Genomic DNA, 26,323 nt, shown 5'->3' on the forward strand with positions numbered 1-26,323 from the left:
ATGAGTACAAATTGGACACATCCACCAAGGCCAATTACAAGGCCATCTTCACATATGTCTGCAATCTCAGAGGCAACGAACCAACCCACCCTGTAATGGTGGATAATCAGACCGCATACACACACAACATAGCTACAGCCAACCTGCTGCAGATAGGTTTAGGGCAAACGTCACACCCTGGCTCAACATCACTATAGGTGGACATGCACAGCACCCATACCCCTCCCCTCATCACCAGTGAGCAGGTACATACTGCCTACTGAAAGGCAACAAACGTAAGTATCCATGGGACCTGGTAACATCCCTGTCCGCATCCTACATGAACAGTGGCATGTGCTACCAAGCTCCATTACACACTGTAGTTACACAAAGCCTTGGCACCATCCCCACCCCATCCACATTGAAGATGGCTAATTTCATCCCTCGACACAGACATGAATGAGGAGTATAGGATTATGAAATTAACTAGTCCTCATTGTGGGGAATATGACACATCAGGACCAGCAGTGCAATGCAAGCAGATACAGTGCTGATAGATTACAGGGGTATGTTGTGGTTGTGAGTGGTGGCTACTGGTATTCAATGTAGCTGTGCAGGTTCTGTACATAATGTTGCCAAATGTATGAGGTCCTATGATGTGTTTCCCTTTTTATGTCTTCCAGGTGCAATGTCGCATCAGCAAAGGTCTACTTTCTCAGCGGCTGAGACAAATATAATCATAGAAGCCATACTACAGAACCATGCCATAATGTTTGGCCGCAGCCAACATCATCTGTGGGAGAGTAACGGCCTGTGGTATGACCTAGTTCACAGGGTACACGATATTGGCCTGCAGGCATATACATATGAGCAGGTCCGGCATCGTGCAACTGACGTCATACACCATACCCGGCCATGGACTGCTTCAGTGGGCTGGGACCAAACAGCCATAGGTGTGGGCCCAGCCATGCAGCCCCCACTGACACCCACCGAGGAGCTCCTCAGCAACCTTGAGCTACCCATCCCAGTACAACATCAGGGTACAGACCCCTCACATGCTGGATGTGGGTGGCACCCACACAATGGACGAGGAGTGTGCAGGTAAAGCCCCAGTGGAGATTACTAGACTAGTGTAACAGAAATACTTGTAGAGTATCTACGTGCATGTGTCAGGTGAAATTGCAGTCGTGAAAGGGGTTTTCTAATGCACAGAAGTGCACATTTATGGTGAAGGACAGCAAATTGTGTAGTATTGGGGGTTGTACTGTAAATGTGCAGACATGCTGCACATTTACAGTACAATCCGCAAATTGTGTAGTACTGGGGGTTGTATTGTAAATGTGCAGACATGTTGCAACCCGCAAATTGTGTTGTACTGGGGGTTGTACTATAAATGTGCAGACATGCTGCATCCATCCTGTACCAATGCTACAACACATGCGAGTCTACTGACAATAATTCTCTCACATGAAACGTGGGTAACATTTTAATGCATTATTGTGGTGTCATCCCATATATTACAAGAACATGGCATGTTAACAGGGTTGTGTACCCATATCATATCCACTGTAAGCATAGAAGGTTGGTGGTGTAAAAGGATTTGTGTGACCATACATTTACTGCTGGTTTGGAGGTCTGACACTCAAATGTATGTCATTAATCAGTGATATCACTCCTCAGATCATCCCAGTTATGTATCATCGAAACAGAGGGGTTGTGAGAAATAGAGCAAACATATGAGCCAGACAGCTATAGTATCCTGCAAGGATCTGTACAGTTGTGAGGTATGTTCTATAGTACTTGCCACTGTGCTATACAGGTGAACAGCACTGATGTGTACATGGGTGCAGTCAGTGCTGGTGGAGGGCCATCACCTACTAACACTAATCACGTATCCCAGAGCTCTATATAGTACAGTTGTGTAACTCTTACCATAAATGTAGATGTTCGAGTGTATTCACTGTTGCAGTCATCACATTTGGGTTATCTGCCTGCAGGTAGCCCTCAGCCGACCTGAATATCAAAGTCTTGGGATTTCTGCGTTGGATGCTGTTGCTTCTTCCATGACGTCAGGTCATCAGGAGTATAAAACATGCAGCCGACGCCATTACATCAGTTCTTCTTGCCCCAGATGTCAGGTGCCCCCAAAATAGGAAGCAATTATATGGTGTGGAACACCCCCAGCAAAAAGCAAGTGCACATAGTATAAGATATGCCAAACCAAAAAGGATAGGTGAAAGCAAAGAATCAAGGGGCTGGAGGGAGGGTAACCAGGACTGCAACAGTGAATACATTCGAACATCTACATTTATGGTAAGTATACACAACTGTACTATGTTATTTGTGTTTCACTGCTGCAGTCATCACATTTAGGTTGATTCCCAAAGCTAAGGAAGGGTGGAGGTAGATTAAGAAGCATTAGGCCAGGCAATCAGGCCCTGTAAGACTGCTGTGGAAAATCCAGCTCTGGATTTAGAAAAGATAGGCAAGTGGTAATGCTTGGTGAAAGTGTGCACAGAGCTCCAGGTTGCAGCTTCCAGGATGTCCCTGGTAGGGACTTCTCTGAGAAATGCAGTAGAGATAAATGTAAGCTCTAGTGGAATATGTTCTTATCCCCTATGGGGTAGGTTTTCCATGGTGCTTGTAGCAGAAATGGATGCAGTGTGCTATCCATTTAGATATTGTTTGCTTTGAAATTGCCTCCCCCTCTGCCTCCACAGCAAAGCTGACTAGCAGCTGGTCAGATTTTCTGAGAGGCTTAGTCCTGTCCAAATAGAATCTAAGCTGTCTGTGCAAGTCTAGAGAATGCAGTATCCTTTCCCCTTTATTTTGAGGATTAGGGAAAAGTGTTGGCAAATGAATGGACTGGTTTAAAGCCACACTAAACACCACCTTGGGCATAACAGATGGGCTAGTCCTGAGGGAAACCCGGTCCGCATGGAAGATAATGAAGGGTTCCACTGCCATAAAGGCCTGCAGCTCGGACACTCTTCTTACTGAAGTGATGGCTAGACGGAAATCTGTTTTCCATGAGAGGAATTTCAACTCTGCTGTAGCAGCCAGTTCAAAGGGGGAAAGTGTAAGTTTTTCCAATACAAGTTAAGGTCCCAAGCTGGAGTGGGAGCTCTCCTGGGGGGGGGGGGGTTAAAATGTTGTCCCCTCTACGGAACTGTTTTACCAGAGGATGAGAGAAGAGGGGTGGGCTCAGTATTATAATGAGCTAAGATGGCAGAGGCATGAATCTTAATTGAAGAGGACAGGCCCTTGTGGAGCATTTCTGTTAAGTAATCTAGTATATGAGGTAAGCTAGGCACAGTTGTACCCATCCCTTGAGATTGGCTCCAGGAACAGTATATTTTCCACGTTTCTGAATAGGATTTTCTAGTACTAGGCTTCCTTGTCTCAAGAATGACATCCAGCACCTGCTTACTGAGGATTGCTAGAGTTGACTTCAGGGGATTAGTCAAGCTGCAAGGTTCAGGGGCCGAAGCTGAGGGTGCAGAATTTGGCTCTGCTGCTGGGACAGCAGGGAAGGGGTCTGACGCAGGTGCCATGGTTGTAGTACTGTCAGACTGCGCAAAAGAGGATACCAGTGCTGGCATGGCCAGTGTGGTGCAATCAGGATTGTCCTTGGCTTGTCCTGTTTGATCTTTAGTAGAACCTTCTAGAGGAGAGGCAGAGGGGGAAAGGCATAGACTGAAAGGCTTTCCCAGGAAAAGGACAGGGCATCCACCTTCCAAGCTTGGCTGTGGGGATTTCTGGTGCAGTATTTGTTCAACTGATAGTTCTGAGGAAAAGCAAACCAGTCCACCTCTGGTGTCCCTCATCTGTTCCCCAAGAGCTTGAATATTTTGGGTTCCAGTTTCCATTTGTGTGGGTCCATGAGATTTCTGCTTACGTTGTCTGCCAGTGAATTTAGTTTGCCTGGCAGGAATTGAGCTTGTAGGTGCACTTGGTTGCTCAAGGCTATGTTCCACAGAGCTATGGCTAGTCCGCAGAGTGGGTAGGAATGTGTTACCCCCTGCTTATGTACCACATAACTGTGGTGTTGTCTGTCTTTGCCAATAGTTGTCCTTTAAGAACAAGGCCTTTGAAGGCTGTCAAAGCATTCTCTACAGCTAAGATTTCTTTTTGATTAATATGCAGGTGCATCTGTTTTGGGTTCCATTTGCCCTGAATGCACTGTCATGCGAGCCCGCCTTACATAGTCTGATGCATCTGTTGTTAGGGTTTGGGAGGCAGGAGGTAGAGTGAGAGAGAGTCCCTTGCTGCGGTTGCAGACCTCTGCCCACCAAAGGAACTCTGCCCTTAGACACGGAATGATAGGAATTATTGTTTCCAGGTCCTGAGAATGTTGACACCATAGTCTTTTTAGATACCATTGAAGTTTCCTCATATGCAGTCTTGCATATGGAATTAACAGAATGTAAGAGGCCATGAACCCTAGAGCTTGCAGTGTTTTCCTTGCATATAGCTGGGTTTTTGTGGCCAATAGTTTGAAGTAAATTGTCAAATAAATTTGTTTCTCTGGTGTGAGGAATGCCATCTGGGAAGTTATGTTCAAGCTTGTTCCCAGGAATCCAATCTGTTGACAGGGTACTAGGTGTGGTTTCTTTTCGTTGATGGTGTACTCCAGTGAAGTTAGAAGTCTCTTTACAAATGCCAGGTGCTGCAGTAGCAAGTCCTGACTTTCCACCTAAATCAGGCAATCGACCAAGTATGGGTAAATCTGAATACTTCTCTGCCTGCAAAAAGTAATGGCTGAAGCTAGGCACTTTGTGAATCCCTGGGCACAGTAGATAAGCCAAAGGGAAGTGCAGAGAACTTATAGTGCATAGAGCCTGTCCTGAAGCTAAGGTATTTCCTGCAAGATTCCCTTATGGGGATGTGCAGGTAAGCTTCTTTTAAGTCTAGGGCTGCCAGTCAGGCATCCTTGGCTAGCATGGGAAGCAGCTGTTGGAGAGTTAGCATTTTAAATTTTGGAACCACCAGAAAGGTGTTGATAATACATAAATCCAGGATAGGAAGCCAGGAGTTTTCATTTCTGGGAACCACGAACAGTCTTGAATAAAAGCCTTGTCCCCTTTGTTCTGTTGGGACAGGTTGAATAGCCTTGATGCTGAGAAGAGAAAGCATTTGCTTTAGGGCCACTGCCCACTGGTTTGGGGGGAGGTCTGGCCATCCACTTAGGGTTGGGAGTGAGTGGAAGTGGAATCTGTATCCTAGGGAAACAATGTTTAAAACCCATTTGTCTTAGGTAATGCATTCCTAGCTTTTTGCATGCAGGACGAGTTTTCCTCCTAAAGGTGCAAGTATTTGAGCAAGGCTTGGTGGTGTTAAGGATAAGTCATTGTGCAAGTTTACAACAGGGGGTGGCTAACTACTCCCTGTTTTGGATATGGGAGTACCCCACTGCTTAGATCTGTGCATAATCTGAGACTGAAGTCTTGGGGGGGGGGGGCTGCTGCCACTGGGTTTGGACTGAGAAGGCCTGGGAGGGACTGGAAAAGACCAGTAATTTGAAGGCCAATGCCTACTGAATCTAGGTGGCTATACTTGTAAGAAATATTTAAGTTTGCCTAGATTTAGCTTTCTCCTCCATTCTTTTGAAAACAACTTCTGCTTTATTGCCAAATTTTGCTTTGACATGATCTGGCGAATTTCTTTTCCTTAAACTAAGCATGCCTTCAAAGAACAGACCCAGTGACAGCAGCCCTACAAGATGCTTCTTAAAGCATCAAAACCACACTGCAAAGTATGTTTACAAACTTGGTCAGCAGAATGCATTAACACTTGTAAATCTTTGTGTGCTGCACAGTCAGGAATCAACATCATTTCTGCTTAATTAGCCTCATTATATGCTGCTGATACTTTAACATATGAAACTGGCAATTTAAAGCCCTAATGGCCAGAGTAGCAGAGATGTATACCTTCTTACCCCATCTGTCTAAAGCCCTAGAATCCCTGTCAGAAGGGGTAGGATTCTTGGCAGTAGTAGCCTTAATATATTTTGGTCCTTGGGAAATGGTCTCTGGATTTGCAGTAGGATTCTTGAAAAGGAATTTGTGAGAGTCAGGTAGTGTATAGTACCTGTCAGTTTTCCTGGGAGCTGGAGACAAAGTATTTGGGGTAAGGCTGGATTCCAAGAAAACATCATCTACAATCTCCAGAATAGGAGGGATAGCTAGAGGCCTGTGCTGAGGCAGGTATAAAAATTCCCTGAGTCTCTTTCTGGACACAGTAGTCCTGGATTTCCCAGTGGAAATGTTCCCTAAGGGTATGCAGGGTTTCGCCAAAAGAAAAATCTTCTGTAGGGGAAGCACAGGCAATGGAATCCTCTGCATCAGAATCCCCACAGGTAGATAAGGATATGTTCTGGTAGTCAGAAGGAACAGAGATAACAGATTCCTGATCAGAAGAATCAAAAAGAAAATCAGTTCTAGATCTCTTTGAGGGGGAAGGCTGGCTTCCCCTAATTAAGGTAATACGGTCTTCAGCCATTCTAATCATTTGTTTTTGAGGCCGGCGGGCCTGAGAATGCACTTTGGTCATCTGTTTCCTAGGCGTAGTGCGAACTTTAGGCCTGAGAAATTCAGTATTTTTGGCTTGAAACAAAGTCATCGGTTTAATATGAAAATCGGTAGGCCTGAATACACCCTCAGAAGCCGGTGCCTGCACAGCGGCTCCGGACCCATCCAAGGTAGAGACATCCGCAGGTTCCACAGTTGAAGAAGCATCTCACGGCACACCGGACTCCGAATGGGTCTCAGTAGAGGCCTGCGGATCTGTAGAAGCGGGTATCAGGGGCTGCGAAAGCACCTCACTAAGTACCGGCAGACTGGCGACTAGCTTAACGGTAGCATCATCGGCAGTTTTGGACCTATGCAGTCTGTCTCTGTCTTTATCCTTAGGTTTTTTCAGAAGATCGGTAGTTGGATGGCTTACAGATGCCATTTCGGAGTACGGAGATTGAGAGCGAAAGTATTTAGCTACAAAAACTGCCCGACGGATAGTTCGGGCATTGAACAAGGCACAAAACCGACAGTGAGGGATGTCGTGGTCTGGGCCTAAACAGGTGAAGCAGTAAGAATGACAATCTCTAGGAGTCATTTGCTTTCCACAGGCAAGGCAATTTGGGGTACTTATGTTTAGAAGACTTCAGGCCTGAAACTCGAAAACGAAAATTTCAGGAGTCTGCCGACCGGCACTTGCGAACTGCTTTTGCTTCGGGCACCGCACGGCAAGAAAGACTGATGCAATGGCGTCGACTGCATGTTTTATACCCCTGACGACCTGTCGTCTTTGAAGAAGCGACAGCATCCGACGCAGAAATCCCAAGACTCTAGTATTCAGGCCGGCTAAGGGCTACCTGCAGGCAGATAACCCAAACGTGATGACTGCAACAGTGAAACATGAAGAACATTGTTGGTTACGTGCAGTAAAACTGGCTGCAAAGCATGATGTTGAGGGCCATGCGTCATGCAAGTCACCATTTGGGTATTGTGTGGTCTGTGTAACAGATTTCTGCCACCTCACCTGTGTGTGTGTGTGTGTGTGTGTGTGTGTGTGTGTGTGTGTGTGTGTATGCCAGCCAACCTCAGAGTGCAGGTATTAATGTACATATGTTGTCTTCCCCTCACAGGTGGCGATGGGCTTTGGGTTTCCTCCCACTTGGAAACTGATGTCATCATCTCTGCAGACTCTGACAATGATGATAGGAATAGTGAGGTACAGGTGGGGCTGTCAGGGGCTGAATCTGTGTCATTGGTTGGCATCCCACTCTTGTCCACATCACCCCCCCCCCAAACAGTGACAATGGCCACACTTTCCCAGTCACCAGTGGCTACAGATGATTGACAGTTGGCAGGTGGTGGCATTGAACAGGCTAGTGTGGTGATTATGGCAGGTGTGAGCGTAGACACTGGCCATAGCCAGACTGCAAGACAGGTCTCACACAGGTGGATGGACAGGGCTGCTCGCAGAAGGACTGCTGCTCGTCAATCCAATGCCGCAAGTGCCACAGCAAGAGTCACCAGACGCATGTTTTGGGCGGTCATGGAGGCACAGGCACGTAGTGAATGCTACAACACGTCAAAATTAAGTGGATTAACTGCACAAATAAACCATAAAATCCACCAAAGTGCAGAAAATATGATGGATAATGTCCACTTTAAAATAGTTCAATTTATTGTATCCACTCCAAGACAGAAACGGACAAAAACAGTTAAAGCATGAACGCCTCCGTAAACACCCCAAGCATTTTCTTCATTAAAATTGCCTTCATCAGATGACCAGCATATTTAATTACGCCATTTTATATAATTACTCTATTGCTAAAACCAATAAAAGCTTGGTAACTCATTTAAATAGACCAATAATAATAGCTGCCAGAAACATTAAGTAAAATAAAAAAATGTTCCCTTTATACTTTGAAAAAGCAACCAATCATATTACCATATTACTTAAATAATCTCTTTAAAATTCATTTATGTACATGTGTATTGATTAAAAACACTTGATTATATAAATTGATATGTTAAAAACTTTAAAACCATTAAAACCATTAAAAATGTTCAGTGTTAATGTTAATGTTCAAATGTATTCCCAATGCCCTCTAGTGGTCATTTGTATTATTGTTATTCCCCTTTCCCATTCAAAGTTTTGCAGACCTTAATTTTAATAGTGGTACAATGGAAATACAATCATTTAAACCAGGGGGTTTGTCGGCTTCCAGAGTTACTTGCCACCATAATTCTTTAAACTCTATTTTTTCCTCCCATAATCCCCCGTTATCATTTTTTACTTGTTCTAAAACCATGAACTTGTATTTGTATTTGGGACATACTTTTGAATGTTTAAATAAAGCATTGCTTTCCTTCCCTACTGATATTTCATATATATGCTCGTAGATCCTTCTTTTTAACATCCTTTCTGTCTTTCCTACATAGAAGGATCCACAGTTTTCACAATTAACTAAATACACTATACCCTTGGATTCACAATTATAGTATTCAGAACTATTCAACCTCTTGTTTCTACTTTCCAAGTAAAAACTATCACTGTTCAAAATATATGTACATTGAGTACAATGTCCACATTTATATGTGCCTACCTTGTTCCTATTGGACGTTACTTTATATTTATTTTCTATTGTGGTTTTGATACTCTGTGAATCCTTATATATAACTTTCTGTGAATTCTTATATATAACTTTCTGTGGTATATTGGCTAAATTCTCTATATCCGAAAGGGAGACAAACCTCTCCCACTCTTTCAAACAATATTTTTAATCCTATTATTTAAGCCATTGTATTCTAATATTAAGGCCTGTTGAAATCCATCCCCCTCTTGTTCCTTATTATTCCTACTCCCTTTATTATTATTATTTCCTTTTTTGAATGGGACAAAATTTATCAAGTCTCCCTTTCTTTACTTCATCCCTTATTTGTCTGATAAAATTCAAGGGATAACCCCTCTAGGAACATTTATTCCACAACTCACATTCTTTTATAAAATCATCATCTGAACTTGTCATGCGGCTACCTCTGACAAACTGTCCTTTCACAATATTTCTCTTACAGTGCATAGGATGTGCACTTTCATAATGTAAGAATGAATTACAGAAAGTAGCCTTCCTAAATATTTTGGTATTTAAACTCTGTCCTTCTTTGTATACTTCTATGTCTAAATATTGTAAGTTGGCTTCAGATAAACTGTAAGTGAATTTCAAGAACTTAGTTGTATCACTCATATATTTCATAAATTCATTAAATCTTTCTTTTCCAGCTGTCCAAAAAATCACTATGTCGTCCAAAAACCTTCGATATAGGGTCCAACAATTATTAAATTCAGAATTTAATATATGTTTCTCCTCCCAGTTTGCCAGAATTAAAATTGCGTAGGTAGGGGCACACACTTCCCCCATCGCTACACCCTGTATTTGTTGAAAAAATTACCCATTAAAATAAAGGAAATTATTTTTCAAAATTAAATCCATGAGCCAAATATTTACTAACTTCTCATTATGTGTCAATGAAGGATCTCCATATACTATTTCCTCAAACATCTCAGTACCTTCCTTATATGGGATGGAGGAAAACAAATCTATAATATCTATAGTAATAAAAAGGAGATTTTCCTGATATAATTTATCGGAAATCTCACTCAATAGATCCCAGGAATCTCTTAATATGTTAGTCCTCCTTATCCATAAATATTTTAATTTCTTATCAACATATTTGGCTAACGTATATGTCTTTGACCCCTCAGACGAAACTATCGGTCTAAGGGGGGGTCACTTTCACGGGTTTTGGGTATACCAAATATCGTGGGGGTTCTAGGTTTATCGACTTTTAAATATTTGAAAGTGTTATAATCTATTAATTCTTCATCCAACATATCTTGCAAACTCATATCGATTTTGTTGTAAGCTATATTCATTTCATTCAAGGAGATTATGGAGTATCTGGATTCATCCCATAAAATAGTATTGATTTTACTCTCATATAGGATGCTGTCCATAAATACCACTCCACCTCCTTTATCAGGTTTCATCACCCTGATATTTCTGTTCTCCTTTATTCCATACATCAATTCCCTTTCTTTTTTACTTAAATTTGACTTGTACCCTATATTGTTTTCTCACCTCCTTTTCTATTAATTTCTCCAATTTTTTCAACTGGGGGTGCAAAGGAGGGTTATAAACACTCTTCCGTTTTAATTCTCCATTAGGTTCGACCCTATTGTTAGGAAACATAATATTTAAATTCACCTTTCTTAAAAAAAATGTTATGTCCAATAAACTTTTGGTTATATCCCCTTTTCTGTATTGTATAAATTTCAACCCTTTGGAGAATAAACTAAAATGTTCTTTTACTATTTCAAGATTACTAAAATTATAATAGTAAAAGTGTTGTACATGTACTTGATTCCATCCACTACAATCCCATCAAAATTATGTATATTGGGGTGGGTGTTCTTTAATATCCCCCCCCCCCGGAAAAATGTGACTGTTGTGGGCCTTGTTTATTCATTAGCCTCTCAGATCTACGTAGAGGTGGGTAGGCTTGTTCGTAATTCTGGTCCTCTTCTCCATGAAAGTACACTTCACCTTCTTTATTGTCAAAATTGGACTCATCAATATTATATTTATTTCCATTGTTAATAATAAAACACGAGCCTGTAGGTGTAAGCAGCAGCAGGTTTAATCACATAAACGCCACACAATACAAAGCGTTTTCGTCCACCAGACTTCTTCAGATGTAAAATGAATGAATGAAGGCTGTGCCTGCTTATATATCCCTCCCAATTTAATTAATAGTTAAAACAATTGTTTAATTGACACCAATTAAATCCTGTAACTAAAATATTCGTGACAACCTACCAACTTGCCACAAATACAGACAGAGTAGATAAAAACATGCACATTTTTTAAAAGAACTTTAAAATAAATATATAAATACTAAAACCATCACAATGTGTTGGACAGATAAATGAACTTGAATCAAAAACCAACAAAAGGAACTTGCAAAACAATATATGTACTTATTGTATAGTTTTGCAGCTCTCATTTTTAAAATAGGGGCAATGGATATGTATTCATTCAGCCCTGGGAATCTATTGGCTTCCAATAACAACTGCCAAAATATTTCTCACCTCTATCCTATTTTCCCACGGGCCCCCCCTCACATCACATTGCACCTTCTCTACAACACAGAAGCCCCATTTTGCTTGGGGACATGTCAGTGTATGTTTAAACAAGGCATTTTTAATATCTTCGACTCTAATAGCATATAAATGCTCATAAATCCTCCTTTTGAGTTTACGAGTAGTTTTACCAATGTAAAATGCACCACAGGTTTTACATACAGCTAAATAAATCAAGCCTTCACTATTACAGTTGGAAAAACTACTACTCTGAATCTGATAGTCTCTTGACAGGATGTGTACACAATCCTAAGTATATATGGACATTTGGCACATGTCCCACATTTGTAGGTTCCCAATTTCTTAGATGAAACAATAGAACCATTATGCTCTAGCAAATCCTTGAGGTTCCTGCCTTTTTTTATATGTGAATCCTACGGTGTTGGTAAACAAAACGTCCAACTCCGAATACCACCTAAACCTGCTCCAGTGTTGAGTAATAATGTTTTTAATCCTAGAGGTATTCTGATTATAAAACATCACATAGTTACCCCCAAGGTTTCTTGATTTCATCCCTGGTAACGTCACCCCTGGTTGTTGTGTGGTACCCTGCACATTTATTGGTACTATCACACTTGTATCTCCTGTTCCCAAAATAGGGGCAAACCTATCCTTTCTCACATTCTTTACTTCCTCCAAAACCTCATCAATTAAATAGTTAGGATACTTCCTAGATATAAACATTTCTTTGACTTTCGTCAGAGTCCAAAGAGGTCATTCTACAACTACGGACAAATTGTCCCTTGATAATACTTCTCTTCTGTTTAAACGGATGGGAACTAGTGAAATATAGGTATGAGTTAGAAAAGGCTTCCTTTCTATATACATTAGATGTAAACTGCTGCCCTATGACATCTTTTTTAATAGTGACGTCCAGAAAGTTCATATAGTCATGTGTAATATGGGAAGTAAATTTCAAAAAATTAGTGGTATGGTTTAGATAGTCTATGAATTCTGTTAACTTTTCCATACTACCTTTCCAAAAAATGCAAATATCATCCAGGTAACGTTTGTAATATACCCAATATTGTGCATATTCAGACTGGAACACAAACTTCTCTTCCCAAACCATGACCACAATGTTGGCATAAGTAGGGGCACAACTTGCCCCCATGGCCACTCCCTGGATCTGTTTAAACAACTCACCCTCAAAAAATATAAAGTGTTTCAATACCAAATCCATCAACTCTGTATAAACCAGAAAAGTATTGTGGTCAAGTTTTCCATGTTGGTGAATGGCATCCTGGAACCATTCTGACCCTGTAGAATGTGGAATCACATTAAATAAATCCTGAATATCAAGGGTTACAAATATTAAGGAATCTGAATACATGTTGCTATTAATGCTTCTCAAAAATTCCCAGGAGTCCTTAAGTATACCATTGGCACTAACCCAAATATCTTTTCATTTTATATCCAAAAATTTGGCCAACGGACGGGTTTTAGAGCCACTGGCTGCCACAATGGGTCTCAGGGGTGGATCCTCCACACTTTTATGTACCTTGGGTATCCCGACAATAGCAGGGATATGGGGTCTGTCCACATTGAGATACTTAAAAGTGTCCTGGTTTATAAAATTGTCATTCAGCATGTCCTGTAAAACCAAATCAATCTTACAGTATGCTAAGTTAATCTCATTCTTGGATACCCTAACATACCTGTTGGTATCATTAAGCATATCCATCATCTTACTGGAATACAAAATACTGTCCATGAAGACCACCCCTCCACCTTTGTCGGGTTGCATCACCTTCAGGTATCTATTTTCTTGAATGGATTTGAGAAGTACCTTTTCTTCTCTAGTCATGTTAAATTTACCATGCCATCCACCCCTGTAAACATTCCTGATTTCTTCTTCGACCTCCCTTTCAAAATTTTTTAGCTGGGGGTGTATAGGGGGATTATAGGTAGTAGGTCTTCTAATACCACTATTAGTACCACCATCCTGTTGCCCCTGAAACATATCTAAATTCTTTTTCCATAGAAAAATCCTCAAGTCTATTAAGCTGTCCACTAAATTACCCCTGTAGAGGGGATGAATTTAAAACCTTTTGAAAATAAAAGAAAATGTTTCCTGTCAATCTCCTCACTGCTGTAATTGTAAATTTTAAAGTCATGTAGGGTGTGACATGGTCCATCCACAGTAATATTCCCTGTACTCCATTGGTCCAACATGTTGGCTAGTCCCCCTTCCTGGCTACCACTCTTATTTATCTCGTGCTGTTTGGGGGACCCCTGTAAAAATACTGCACAGGGGATTTGTGCCTTAACCTATCTGATCTCCTAAGTTCAGGGAATTCAGTATTGTTTGAATCCTGATGTTCCCCCATCCCTGAATCACTGTAGATCACTCTATGGTCCATAGAGTCCCAGGCATTATGTCCCCCTGGTGGAAAAGAAGAGGAATAAGTACTGTGTTATGGTCCAGATTTATCAAAAAATTGTTATTTCTTCGACCAAATTTGTCATTCTTAGGGTACGGGTATGCTTTTTTCTGTCTGTAATCCCTCAAATCCCTATCTATTTTGCCACACTTCCTTTTAAAAATAACATGACATTTTTCTTCCACCTGTTGCTTAATAATAAAATAGTTTCTCTTCTCATTTTCAACAGAAAACATAAGATCATTGATCACTACTTCATTAATGTATTCTATCTCCTGCTATATTTGCCCCATAATCCTTTCATTTTCTTTAATCAGGGCTTTCATGACTTCAAAACCACTATGGTCAAAAATACTCAACAATTCTTCGTGAAAGGGGGAGCCTTCCACTACATTGTTCGGAAACTTATAAAAACGCAATCCTTTGGGTACTATACCCCTTTTAATACAGTCATGCAAGTAACAATTATCAGTACCCAGAGTTTTATGTTTGTAAATTAAATCAGTGAGTTTTTTAATATTGGCTCTATAAGACACTTCACTGTCTTTCTCAACATCCCGGTCATTAAATATACAGTTATTATCAGTACCTTGGTGACTGGAAAAAGACTTGTAACTAACAAGCCATGAAGCCAAAGAGGAAGAGTCCGTCCACTCGTGCACTCCATTGTCACCATTAGCCATACTATCAGTCATTTCCACAGGAGCATGTCCCTGAACACCACGTTCCCCTAAAAGGGAGGACTGTCCATTCGGACCTTGGTTCTGGGAATTCAGTGCCAAATGATTGTAACAAAATTTAGTTGCAGCTCCCTTCTGTAATGCAGCCTCACCTCTAGTGCCCCTCGACGGCAAACCGGAAGAAGTTGCAGTTACTTCCTCTACAGGCACATCAGCCCGTCTGCGATCCAAATCGGCTTCCTGATTGCATGCAGGAGTGGAAATGCAATCCTTCCTGTGGGTAGGCCTCATAGGGTTGATATCAAAAGCATTGTCTTTCCCTCGCTGAGAGTTAACAGTCATAAGCAAAATCAATTGGGTAAGCTGCCCCTCCACACGAGACAGGCACGAATCTAGGTCAGTACCTTGAACTGCTTTCCCCATCCTGGAAGCTAGCCTCTGCCTCAGATACCGCCATGTAACAAGTAATCCGAAAACTCCAAGGAAAGGGTGCCACAGAACCAAGAACCAGTAAAACCACAACAGGCACCCAAAGAGGCAGAAGGTAATAATAAAACACGAGCCAGTAGGTGTAAGCAGCAGCAGGTTTAATCACATAAACGCCACACAATACAAAGCGTTTTCGTCCACCAGACTTCTTCAGATGTAAAATGAATGAACGAAGGCTGTGCCTGCTTATATACCCCTCCCAATTTAATTAATAGTTAAAACAATTGTTTGACACCAATTAAATCCTGTAACTAAAATATTCGTGACAACCTACCAACTTGTCACAAATACAGATGGAGTAGATAAAAACATGCACATTTTTTAAAAGAACTTTATTATTACCTTCTGCCTCTTTGGGTGCCTGTTGTGGTTTTACTGGTTCTTGGTTCTGTGGCACCCTTTCCTTGGAGGTTTTCGGATTTATTTCCATTGTTATAATTAAAGTGTTTTCTTCCTGCTACAACAGACAAATACTCAGGGTGGTGGATGCAACTCTTCCTGATTTATGTGGCAACATACATGACCACATTGAGGCCACACGTCAAAATACTGAGGTCATGAATAGACGCTGGGGGTGAGACCTTGGCATGTCTGTGCCACAGTGTGTGGTGGGAAATGGGCATTGGCCACGTGGATGTAAGTCAGCACTAGCAACAGCCGAGAGTCTACAGGGATGTGCACCTTCAGACTCCTGTTGTGGCAGTGACACCAGCAGTACCGAAGAGGGGTTACTGTCCACATCACACTGGAGCAGGCCATGGGCACTTGGTCCTGTCCGGTCCCATCAGGGACACAGATCCAGCAGACACCATCAGGAAGCAGTACTGCAGGACTTGGGCCTGGTGGTGCCACTGATACCCCTGACAGGACGAGTTCCCATGCCCGTGGCTGGAGATTGTGAACTGGACACTCTGCCATGTACGGTCCACAGCTGTCCGACGTACCCCTGTGTAGGGCAGCCACATGTTGTGACTGTGTGCACACACACATCTGTATCACAGGCAGGTCACCTCCAGACACACACACACAGCACTTCTGCACAGCCCATCTACTGGATACCCCTCCAAACACACACACACACACACACACACACACACACACACATGATGTCAATCGTATGGCCCAGCCTAGGCCTCTGGCAAACCCACACCACACCCTGTGCATATGGCGATACCTATACCACATCCCTGACATCCATACCATCTATGCAGGGACATGCGAATATGGTTCTGATGCACAGGGTGAATACAGTACATTGTAGCTATGTAATACTATTTAAGGTGCTGTCTGCTTGCATTTGTTATTGGTACATACACAGGTGTATGGTCCTTATTAGCCAGGATGCATTATTGCTATTAGTACCACTGACTGAATGAAGTCTGACATGCTGCATTCTATTTGCGTTCCAGATGTCTGTGTGTCTGCAGGCTGTGGCCCTGCAGACATTCCTGACGGAGTATGGCAGAGTGGGAATACACCAACCATGTCATAGGCAAGGTACAGCTTATATGTACATGTACCAGGTGTATATGCATACAACAGTGTGTTTGGGACACAGTCAGACAGTGTGACCTTGCATACATACCCCTTGTCACAGACAGGTAGCCTTCAGACATATCAACTCAGTGTTGTGTAGTACCACAGGCTCATACATAGAGAACAGGTTACTGCAGTACTGTCAGCAGGTCCCTCACAAGCGTAGCCATTACATTAACTGCAAGAGATTCACCTGTCAACACCTGATGGCCCTGCCATTTCTTTCCCATACACTCACCCTGATGCAGTTGATGAGGGCATGCATGATACTGTGTATGACAGGTTTGTGGTATGTATTCCTGAGTTCACCAGGTGGAACAGGGAGACAAAATGATACATCCTTTGCATACACACAGTAAAAACTGACACAGGGGATGTGCACAGAGTAACAAACACAGTTGGCAATAGACAGATTAGTAAACCTACACTTCCACCTTGATGTACTGTAGTACTACATACACATGACATGCCCCACACAGATTATATGCATGGGACATAACAGACTACCTCTGACAACATGTAACATTCTGAACAGCTGCATGGATGGTAAGATAACCCACCTGAAATGGGATGTGGAGTCATGTATTGCTCCTACAAGCCAGGACAAGTGATAGTGTATCAGATGTTGTATCAGTATGATGTTTCAGTCAGGTATGATGCCTGATGACGGCATGTATGTCATTACACTCACTGTGGCCGATTTTGCAACAATATCACATACATGTGCATTGTAAAGGGACACAGACCACATATAGATTGCAAACATCTGGATATCCCATAAACATCTGTACAGAGGACTGGTATGGCGTGCACAGTGGTTTAACATGCTGCATGTGAGACAAATGCTGTTCCCATGCTGTATAAAGTAATGCCATCAGGCGGTAGTAAACAGGCGTGGATGGTACACAAATGAAAACGGTAACAGCCAAACAGGATATGATCTTCATACACACACACACAGCTGCCAGTAGTGAGATTAGAACCCCTACCTATATAGTTATTTCTACTATAGTGTTACTCAGTTATCAGACACGCCATGGAGCTTACATAACTTCACCTAGTCCCAAGGTACTTCTAAGGTGAATGACATCAGCAGGCCTAGTAGTAGGGTGATGGGAAGTTTACAGGGTGGTACATAACTCAAAATGTTATAACACACAGTATAAGATTCTCTCATAAACACATACACACACAAACAGTTGCCAGTAGTGATATTAGAACACCTACTCATCTAGTTATTTATACTATAGTGTTACACAGTTATCAGACGTGCCACAGGGCTTACATACTTTCACCTAGTCCCCAAGGTACTTCTAAGGTGAAAGACATCAGCAGGCCTAGTAAAGTAGGGTGATGGGAAGTTTACAGGGTGATACATAACTCAAAATGGTATAACACACTTAGTATATGATTCACACACACACACACACACACACACACACACACACACACACACACACACTCTTGCCAGTATGGTGATTAGAACCCCTGTCTATCTAGTTATTATCGCACATGCTGCAGAACTTACTGGGCTGATAATTGGCCAAGGGTGCTGATAACTGCACAGCTGAGGTAAATTGTTACAACTGCCAGAAAGTCTGCCTTCAGTTTTCCCCTTAGATCTTGCTAGTTCTTTCTCTCCTGGACTTCAAATAGCCTAATAGCTTTGCATTTAAACAGTTTTTTTATCAATTATTCTAGCACACCTGAGAGTCATCAGCAGTAGTTGTTTCTCACCGAATTAGCTCCAGTGGTTAGCAGTTATGACCACCCCTCCTGGCATGGATTAAAGTTCAGTTCTCTGTGATTGTGCCCATTAACCTGGTACATTTGGGCATTCTGAGGCACTGCTGCAACTGCCTCATGTACACAGACAACCCTCTCCTCTAAACTACCAACACTAAGACTTGTGAGAGATAGCCCTATATCACCAAATTGGAAGATATGCACTCTCCAGCAAAGACTGAACTAGCTGGTCAAGAGGAGAAGGGTCAACACCTGTAACACACCACATGGAGCACATACCCCTCCAAAACACCCACTATCACAGCTCTGACATACAAACAATAACCACACACCCACCTTCAGAGAGGCACTCAATAGACATTTATCCAAACAGCGGAGACCACCAAGACAGACACCCACTCAACCACCATAACACAGTACAAACCACAGGACACATATCTCACCTACACAGTGTGCCCCTCAACCTAAGCCCCAAAGGCCAACCACCTCGGCTGATACAGTAATCATAGGTGAATCGATAGTGAGGCACACAGATGTCCCACTCACTAGGTTGAACATGGAGGAGGTAACAGTCAGCTGTCTATCAGGTGCCAGAATCCAACACATAACACACCCAGTCAGGTCACTCCAGAGCTACAAGTCTCACTCTGTCATTGTCCATGTGTGTGTGAATGACCTGAGATGCACCTCCATCGACTATATGGAGAGAAACATGGTGGAGCTCACACATTATGTGGCCCAGGCAGGTATGACAGTAGCCCTGAGCAGTATACTACTGTCACCCAGAATGATACCACAGTACAAACAACAAATTGCTGACCAACAATTGGCTTAAGTGTCTGCTGTCACTCTCATGGGATCCAGTCTGCTTGGGATGGCATGATTACCAGACTGCGATGGCTTGCCAGAGATGACCTGCATCTGTGACCCCTAGGTTTCCAGGTACTGGCTAAGTGCCTTGCCACCCCTATATTGCCTTTTTACGCAGTGTTCCAAATCAAATTACCACCGTAACAGCTATACATATATGCAATCTGAGGGTCATGCTGCTCAACACTAGACCTCTATCTCTCGAGATGCAGCCACTTGAAGCACTCCTCAAAATGGAGAACACTGACATTTGTGCTGTAACGGAGACCTGATTTACAGTAGCAGACAGCACCCCTGCACTACCAGCCTACAACTCATTCCACACCTGTCAGCCACAAAACATGGACCACAGTTACAAAGGCAGTGGTGTCTCCATATAGCTAACAGACATGCAAATATCCAGAGTAGTATCCCAGCATAATGCATCCGAGATAGTTCAGATACAACTGACACTGGGTAATGGTGCAATAGCCTGCTATAGGTCCACATCCATATCCCTAGACTCTCAACCCACATTCAACACCCTGGAAACCATCAAGGTCCAACGCAACACTCTCATAATAGGAGAGTTCAACTATCCCTCCATCATTTGAGTAAGACACTCAAGCACCAATACACTGGCCCAACACTTCCTGGAATTCATCAGTTCCAATGCTCTGGACACCCAGTAGAAGAAGCAACATCCTTGACCTGTGTTGATTACTAACATATGGGAACGTTGCTTGACAACAGTAGTCAATCACTACCTGGTCAGATCCAACATAGATGAATCACCATGGAAATCCAACCCCCCCCCCCCACAAAGGTAAACACCTTGAAAAATCTCTCCAAAGCTGACTTTGGACTCATAAGAACAGAGGTGGTTAACTTCACAGCACCCATGCCAATGGAAAATACCTGCATGACTGACGAATCATGCACAAATGCAATGTACAAACATGTACATCAATGCATGGAACTAGCCATACTCAACAGAACCATAACACTCTCCTCCAAACACTGGAGGCCAATCTGGGCCCCCCCTGCCATTAATAACCTATACAACAGAAGGAAGAAGCTATTGCAGGAAAAAGGTGAGGTACCAACAGTGATAAATCTCCCTTATTTAGCCTCAACAACAACTTGAGATCCCTCATGAAATCTAAAGCCACCTATGATGGCAGAATTGTAGCAGACACTGACAAAAATCACAAATCCTTTGTTAGTGATATCAAGAACCTCCACGTCACTACCCAGAAGTGCACTGAGTTACTGCACAAGGCTACCTCCTATTCTGAACCAGCAAATATTGCCAACATTCTTGCCAACACATTCAGTGCCGGCTTTCCCCCTCCCCCCTAAGGGAAGGATCAGAATGCCAGGCACCCAGGATTACTGCCGCCAGATTACACCTGCATTGTCCATGGGCAAGAATACAGTTTCCATGGGACCCCACATTATCCAAGGCTGTGTTCTACATGAACTAAAAAGATACCTGGCACCAGATGTGTGCCCTATTCAGTCACAACTTCACCTCAAGCTTTGTCCCTCACAAATGGCGCACTGCTACAGTCATCCCTCTCCATAAAGATGTGGCAACTACAGACCCTGTGAATTATCAGTCAATTAGCCTGACGAGTCTGATATGTACAGCTATGGAGCACACCATCAGAGACCTGGTCGACAAACATATAGGTAATCTCCTAACTCTGAACCACACACAGTTTGGCTTTGTGGAAGGTAGATCATACCTGCTCAACTTGGTTGACTTCTTTGAGTCAGTTACCAGGGCTGTGTATGACAGTAAGGCACTGCATACAGCCTACATCAATCTCGCCAAGGCTCTTGATACCATTCCTCTGTCAGGAATTATGGACGAACCCACCAAACTAAGCATCAATCCATGTTTCATTAAGGGGGTTGCAAATTGGCTCACAGACAGAACACACACTGTGAAAGTATCGAGCTCCAAGTCAGACTGCCAGCCAGTCATGAGTGGAGTCCCACAGGGATCAATCCTGGGTTCTCCTGTTCAGCATGTACTTCTCAGGAGTCCAGGCCAACACAAAGGAACTCTTGCTGACCACGTTCACAGACAACTGCAAGCTTGGAGCCATCAATAACTCCACAAGTGATGTAGACATCCTACAGAAAGGACTCAATGAGACCACTGACTGGTGTAGAAACCATGGCCTGAAGCTTAACACCACAAAAAGCATAATCAGCCCCTTTGGTAAAATCTCCATTCGCACTAAGTACCACATCGATGGGAGCCCACTGACACTGTAGGCATTACAAGAGATCTGGGGACACAGGTTGACAGCAACCTCTCCTTTAACGACCACATTGCCACTGTGGTCAGGAAATCATTCTATGTGGGACATCTCATTACCAAGGGTTTAGCATCAAGGAAGGAGGTGGTCGTCGTCTCTGTGTACTCTTCCCTCATTACACCAATCATCAAGTATAATGGGCCATTTGGCATGCACCTCACTAGACACCTGCAACAAATGGAGAGGCCACAGAAATACCTCACAATGAGGATCCTAGGCATTAAACACATGTTCTACACAGACAAATTCAAGAGACTCCAGCTATTCTCAGTCTCATATCACTTACTTAGAGATGATCTTTGACTTGCAAAGCCATGTCTGAACCAGCTCTTTTACAAATGTTACATCTAAAGACACCCCAATCCCTCTGCACCACATACTGCAGGGAAGTCGTCCTCATTACCACAATCAACACAACATGCTAGAGGGACAGGTTCCTCACCCAGAGACTGCACATGCCCTGGAACAGACTTCCCATACATGTCAAGCAAAGCACCTAGATGACCCTGTTCCAGAAATATCTTGATGAGTGGATGGGTAATAGAATGTTCACCCCAGGGATCACTCCAGTGGCTCTACTTGATGGGGTCACTGGGAACCAACATCAGGTGGCACAATGGCAGGGCACATCTATGGGCTAGGCTTGTAATGGCTCCAGGGTCATTAGCCTAGTACACACCTATGAACCTATAAGGGGAGTGACATCAGCATGACTGATACAGTAGGCCAGTGGGTGGGTAATTTATCAAAATACTTTTTCCTACAAACATACACAGTTATACACACACTTATACACCCATACACACATTTGTCAGATCTGAGAGTAGAAGCCCTGCCTATCTAGTTATTTGTACTATAGTTACACAGTTATCACGTGTTACAAAGCTTACTGGATTGACAACTGCCCACAGGTGCCGATAAGGGGAATGACATCATCAGGACTGAAAGTATGCCAGTGGGTGGGAGACTTATCAAAATACTACTTCTTACCAACATACACGCACACTCATTTGCCAGATCTGAGATTAGAATCCCTGTCAAGCTAGTATTTTGTACTGTTGTGTTATGCAGTTATAATACACGCTATGGAGCTTACTGGGCTGACAACTGGCCAAAGGTGCCAATAAGGGGAATGACATAACAACTGATAAACTGGGGCAGTGGGAAGTGTGTGTGGGAATGGACTAAAACTGTTTCACCTACAAACACACACACACCTTCACTCTCACATACACAACTGTCACACACACAGTTGCCAGTATTGAGACTAGAACCCCTATCTATCTAGTTATTTCTACTACAGTGTTGCAAAGTTATCACACGTGGTACAGAGCTTATAGGGGTGATCAGTGACCAATGGTACTTCTAAGGTAAATAAAAGCAGCAGATCTTGTCAAGTAGGGCAATGTGAGGTGTACTGAGTGGGAGGAGTCTCCTAATACTTGGACCTATGGAGACACACACACACAGGCAGGTGATGTGATATTATACACTCGACCTCAGTACTGTTACACAATGGGGCTCATCTTTTATGCTGGCACGTGTGGCTGTTTATAAAGTACAGTTTTGTACCTACCATAAATGTAGATGTTCGAGTGTATACCCTGCTGCAGTCATCACACTTGGGTTATCCTGCCGTCAGGCAGTCCCGCAGTCGGCCTGAATTCCAAAGTCTTGGTCCGGCGTCAGTTGCTGTCGCTTCTTCCCTGACGTCAGTGCGCCAGGGGTATATAAGAGGCATCCAACGCCATTTACTTCAGTTTTTCTTGCCACAGATGTCAGGTGCCCCCCCCCAAAAGGTGGTCAGTAGATAGTACCAATAATAAAAGTTTAGTACAAACAAAACATCCCTCCAGCTATAAGCAAATACACCACAAAGGTTGTATCAGATTTTAAGGTATTGAAAGGTTTTAGTTAGGTCAGAGGGGATGGAGGGAGGGTAACCTGGACTGCAGCAGGGTATACACACGAACATCTATATTTATGGTAGGTACAAAACTGTACTATGTTCATCGTGTTACCCTACTGCAGTCATCACACTTGGGTAGAATCCCAAAGCTAAGGATGGGAGGTGGAGTCAAACAGGGTTAGAGGAAGCTAGAAGGCCCTGCAAAACTGCAGTGGCGAAGCCAGCTCTAGTCTTAGAGTAAAGTGGTAAGTGATAGTGTTTGGTGAAGGTGTGTACTGAACTCCAAGTTGCAGCTTCCAGAATATTCTTGGTTGGCACCCCCCTGAGGAAGGCTATAGATGTAGCTGCTGCCCTGGTGGAGTGGGGCCTTATGCTAGCAGGAACTGGTTTTCCATGATAGGTGTAGCAAAAATGTATGCAATGTCCTACCCATTTGGAAATGGTCTGTTTTCAGATAGCCTTTCCTTGTGATGCTGTAGCATAGGATACAAAAAGCTGGTCAGATTTTCTGAAAACTTTAGTTTTAGCCAAGTAGTAACATAGTTGCCTGTGAATGTCCAAGGAGTACAGGAGTCTTTCTCCTTTGTTCAGTGGATTTGGGAAGAAGGTGGGTAAGTGGATGGTTTGATTTAGAGCCACACTGGATACCACCTTTGGCATAAAGGAGGGGATAGTTCGTAGAGAAACTCTGTCTTGATGAAAAATGAGGAAAGTCTCTACTGCCATTAGTGCATGTAGCTCTGAGACTCTTCTGGCTGAAGTAATTTCTAGCAGCAGGGCAGTCTTCCATGATATAAACTTTAAATCAGCTGAGAAAGCTGGCTCAAAAGGTGGCAGCGTAACTTTTTCCAGAACAAAATTGAGGTCCCAAGTTGGTGTTGGTGCTCTCCTGGGAGGCCTTATGTTTTTGGCCCTTCTGAGGTACTGCCTTAGAAGTGGATGTGAAAATAAGGGAGGATCTGTGTTGTAGTGAGCTGAAATAGCTGAGGCGTGGATTTTAATAGATGAAAAAGGAAGTCATTTGTGTAACAACTCAGTTAAATATTGTAGAATCTGAGGTATGTCTGGCTGAAGGGTATTTTGGCCTTTAGCTTGGTTCCTGGTGCAAAATCTTTTCCATTTGTCTGAGTAGGCTTTCCTGGTGCTGGGCCTCCTAGCCCCCAGAATGACATCCATAACAGCTTGCGAAAGAAGAGCTGGCTGGTTGCTTAGGTGATTTGCCATGCAGCCAAATTTAAGGTTTTGAGCTGGCTGTGTAGAATCTGACTGTCTTGCTGTGTGAGCAGATGAGGAATTTGTGGTAAAATCCATGGTGGGCCCTGGGCCATGTTCCTTAGTAGTGGGTACCAGTGCTGGCATGGCCAGTCTGGGGCAATGAGTATCATTTGGGGTCTCTCCATCCTGACTTTCAGCAGCACCTTTGTGAGAAGGGGCAATGGAGGAAAGGCATATACTGTCAGCATTTTCCAACTGAATGAGAGTGCATCCACTTTCCAAGCTTGATGGTGAAATGTCCCTGTGCAAAATTTTGATAGCTGATAGTTTTGGGGGTTGGCAAACAGGTCTATGTCTGGGCGCCCCCATTTTTGAGTTATCATTGCAAATACTTGTGGATCCAGTTTCCACTCGTGGGGATCCATGATGTTTCTGCTTAGGTCGTCTGCCAATGTGTTCTTTTTTCCTGGCAGGAATTGAGCTTGTAATTGAAATTGGTAAGCTAGTGCTGTGTTCCACAAGGTCATTGCTTGCCTGCATAGAGGGTAGGAGTGCGTACCCCCTTGCTTGTTTATGTACCACATTACTGTGTTGTTGTCTGTCCTTATTATAAGCTGTCCTGGATGTAAAGAGGTCCTTGAAGGCTGTCAGAGCATTCTGTACAGCTAGCATTTCTTTTTGATTGATGTGCAGATTCCTTTGATCTGCAGTCCATATGCCTTGAATGCACCGTCCTGCCATGTGTGCCCCCCAGGCACAGTCCGATGCATCTGTTGTCATAGTTTGCCTGGCTGGGGCTAAGGTGAAAGGCTGACCCTTGTTGAGGTGACATGCCTGTGACCACCATAGAAACTCCTGTTGAAGGCAGGGAATGAGAGGTATCGTTTCCAAGCTGTGGCTGTGTTGAGTCCATACGCTTTTCAGGTACCATTGTAATTTCCTCATATGCAGTTTTGCAAATGGTATTAGTAGTATGCAAGATGCCATGAAGCCCAAGGCCTGAAGAATTTTTCTTGCAGGGAGTTGGGTCTTTGTTGCCATTATTTTGAAGTATTGAGTTAGTTGTAGTTGTTTGTCTGGCGTCAGATAAGCCATCTGGGCCGTTGTATTCAAGCTGGCACCCAGGAATGTCATATTTTGTGAGGGCACTAGTTTTGATTTCTTTTCGTTTACCGTGTACCCTAGGCAACTTAGGAGGTGTTTTACAAAAGTCAGATGTTGTAAGAGAATGTCCTTGCTTTCTGCTTGGATGAGGCAGTCGTCCAGGTATGGGTATATTTGAATTCCTCTTTGTCTGCAGTATGCAAATACTGGTGCCAGGCATTTTGTGAAGACCCTGGGTGCAGTAGATAAGTCAAAGGGCAGTGCAGAGAATTGGTAATGGGTTGAACCTGCAATGAAACGGAGGTATCTTCTGCAATTTTGTCTGATAGGGACATGCAGGTATGCCTCCTTGAGGTTCAACGTTACTAGCCAAGCTTTCTTGCCCAACATGGG

The 26,323-nt window shown here is 43.1% G+C and overlaps 1 protein-coding gene across 1 annotated transcript in view; it reads right to left on the reverse strand.

The window, feature by feature from the left end:
• COP1 (COP1 E3 ubiquitin ligase) overlaps positions 1–26,323 on the reverse strand; it is a 1,660,397-nt gene that overhangs the window by 598,515 nt on the left and 1,035,559 nt on the right. Inside the window, exon 17 of the mRNA XM_044085965.1 lies at positions 17,692–17,715. Coding sequence (XP_043941900.1) covers positions 17,692–17,715 — 24 coding nt within the window. The remainder of the gene's footprint in view (positions 1–17,691; positions 17,716–26,323) is intronic.

The sequence above is a fragment of the Protopterus annectens genome, chromosome 10.part0, assembly GCF_019279795.1.
Source record: "Protopterus annectens isolate FY-2018-M chromosome 10.part0, PAN1.0, whole genome shotgun sequence".
Taxonomy (NCBI): Eukaryota; Metazoa; Chordata; order Ceratodontiformes; family Protopteridae; genus Protopterus; species Protopterus annectens.